This window comes from Sinocyclocheilus grahami, unplaced genomic scaffold (assembly GCF_001515645.1).
Source record: "Sinocyclocheilus grahami isolate Dianchi unplaced genomic scaffold, SAMN03320097.WGS_v1.1 scaffold179.1, whole genome shotgun sequence".
In the NCBI taxonomy this organism is placed as follows: Eukaryota; Metazoa; Chordata; class Actinopteri; order Cypriniformes; family Cyprinidae; genus Sinocyclocheilus; species Sinocyclocheilus grahami.
The window spans coordinates 1,717,538-1,720,116 of record NW_015505358.1 but is presented as its reverse complement, the minus strand read 5'-3'; the positions used below and the strand labels follow the sequence as shown (position 1 = coordinate 1,720,116).

At 36.2% G+C, this 2,579-nt stretch overlaps 1 protein-coding gene across 1 annotated transcript in view; it reads right to left on the bottom strand.

Annotated features, from left to right (window-relative positions):
* The window catches only part of LOC107594128 (1-phosphatidylinositol 4,5-bisphosphate phosphodiesterase beta-4-like), a 28,113-nt gene that overhangs the window by 673 nt on the left and 24,861 nt on the right, over positions 1–2,579 (bottom strand). Inside the window, exon 12 of the mRNA XM_016284074.1 lies at positions 1,288–1,452. Within this exon, the coding sequence (XP_016139560.1) occupies positions 1,288–1,452 (165 nt within the window). The remainder of the gene's footprint in view (positions 1–1,287; positions 1,453–2,579) is intronic.

Sequence of the window (2,579 nt, the reverse complement as noted above, 5' to 3'; positions counted from 1 at the left end):
TTGATGGATGGATTGATGGATTGATGGATGGATAGATGGATGGATGGATGGATTGATTGGTTGATTGGTTGATGGATTGATGGATTGATGGATTGATGGATTGATGGATTGGTTGATTGATTGATCGATTGGTTGATTGATTGATTGGTTGATTGGTGGATTGGTTGATGGATTGATGGATTGGTTGATTGGTTGATTGATTGATTGGTGGATTGGTTGATGGATTGGTTGATTGGTGGATTGGTTGATTGGTTGATTGGTTGATTGGTTGGTTGGTTGGTTACAACACTGGCCACAATTTTGGTTTAATAAATAAACAAATGTCTCTTTTATCATTTTTTTTCAAAACTTGCACCTAAACATTTTTGTGTGCATTTTTTACATTTAGGTTTGGCTAATTCATTATTTTTTCATTATTGATATATTCATTTATTTATTATTTATTCATATTTTTTTGAAAAAGATTTCTCCATAAACGTGAAATCTTAATCATGTTCAGATTTTTAAAAAGAAAAGAGAAAAAAAAGCCACATCAAATGCAGCAAAAATGTCTCATAAAAAAAAATAAGTAAATAGTATTTTGATAATCACAAAAGCAGAATGTGAAGGCTTGTTTGCTGCTAAATCTACACAAAAACAAATGCCTTCAAAAGAGCTTGGATCCCAGCTAAAGATCTCTCTAAAGATTTTAGCAGCAATTAAAACTGCAAACATCATTATCCTAAAGGTCAAATTAGTATTAATACTTCAATTAAACTGGGTCTGTTCCTTACACAAAACCATTTTACGACTTATTATAGACTTAAAATTGAATGTGCAAGTCACTGTCCTATTTGGAGAGCTTACAGTCACTATGAACTTCTATGTTGTTTCAACCCAATGTTGGGTCAAATATGGACTAACCCAACTGTTGGGTTAAAAAGCTAATTTAAAAATGTAACCCAACAGTTGGGTTTGTCCATATTTGACCCAACATTGGGTTGAAACAACCCAGCATTTTTTTGAGTGTAGTTAAAAATGTAATTCCTAGATGAACGGAGTCTCTCCTAGACGTGCAGACTTATACTGTACTTCAGTGCAAAACCACTGAGGGTTTTTAAAGGTAGTGTGGATAATTAGATGTTCAGGGGCTTTCATAATGCAGATCTCTATAGTAACTACTCCATTTAGCTCATGTAAATATAATTAAAGTGCACTATCAAGTTTCATGTCTTATACTTTCTAGATAATGACGTGGAGTTATTATAAGAGCATAATGTGTCAGGACCATCGCTGAGTAAAGCTCACCTTCCTGAAGACAAACGCTTCTCCGTTGTAGACCAGATTCAGCCCGTTGTTCATCACCGTCCTCGTGCAAAACTCTTTACAGATGGTGTCTGTCGGGAGGCCGTACATGTCCAGCTCCACGTACGTGCCGATCTTCTCATCCGACAGAAACTGGCCTGAAATCACCTGAGAGACCAACACTGGACTCACTTTCAGAGCATTTTCCAAAACAGCAGACATTTAGCAGGCACTTTATGCAAAGTGACCCACAGTACACCAATTACAGTCACATTTTACATAATTATCATGCTTTATTGTCTTACTGTGGCGCTAACAAACCTCACTGCTAAAGAGGTGATATAGATGCATTTAACCAGGTATTAAACCAGAAGAGTTATTATTCAGGGAATATCATAAAAAGTTTGACTAACTAAAAGATAACTTTTTCCACAATCTTTAAAATTGTTTATGAAAAAAATCTATCAATAAACAAAAAAATAATAATTTAAATAAAGAAATTTAGGAAGAATGAAATACTTTTAAATAGATTTTAAAAAGGAAAAAAATATATAGAAATACCTTATATATATATATACAGTGGGTACGGAAAGTATTCAGACCCCCTTACATTTTTCACTCTTTGTTATATTGCAGCCATTTGCTAAAATCATTTAAGTTAATTTTTTTCCTCATTAATGTACACACAGCACCCCATATTGACAGAAAAACACAGAATTGTTGACATTTTTGCAGATTTATTAAAAAAGAAAAACTGAAATATCACATGGTCCTAAGTATTCAGACCCTTTGCTGTGACACTCATATATTTAACTCAGGTGCTGTCCATTTCTTCTGATCATCCTTGAGATGGTTCTACACCTTCATTTGAGTCCAGCTGTGTTTGATTATACTGATTGGACTTGATTAGGAAAGCCACACACCTGTCTATATAAGACCTTACAGCTCACAGTGCATGTCAGAGCAAATGAGAATCATGAGGTCAAAGGAACTGCCTGAAGAGCTCAGAGACAGAATTGTGGCAAGGCACAGATCTGGCCAAGGCTACAAAAAAAATTATGCTGCACTTAATGTTCCTAAGAGCACAGTGGCCTCCATAATCCTTAAATGGAAGACATTTGGGACGACCAGAACCCTTCCTAGAGCTGACCGTCCGGCCAAACTGAGCTATCGGGGGAGAAGAGCCTTGGTGAGAGAGGTAAAGAAGAACCCAAAGATCACTGTGGCTGAGCTCCAGAGATGCAGTCGGGAGATGGGAGAAAGTTGTAGAAAGTCAACCATCACGGCAGCCCCCC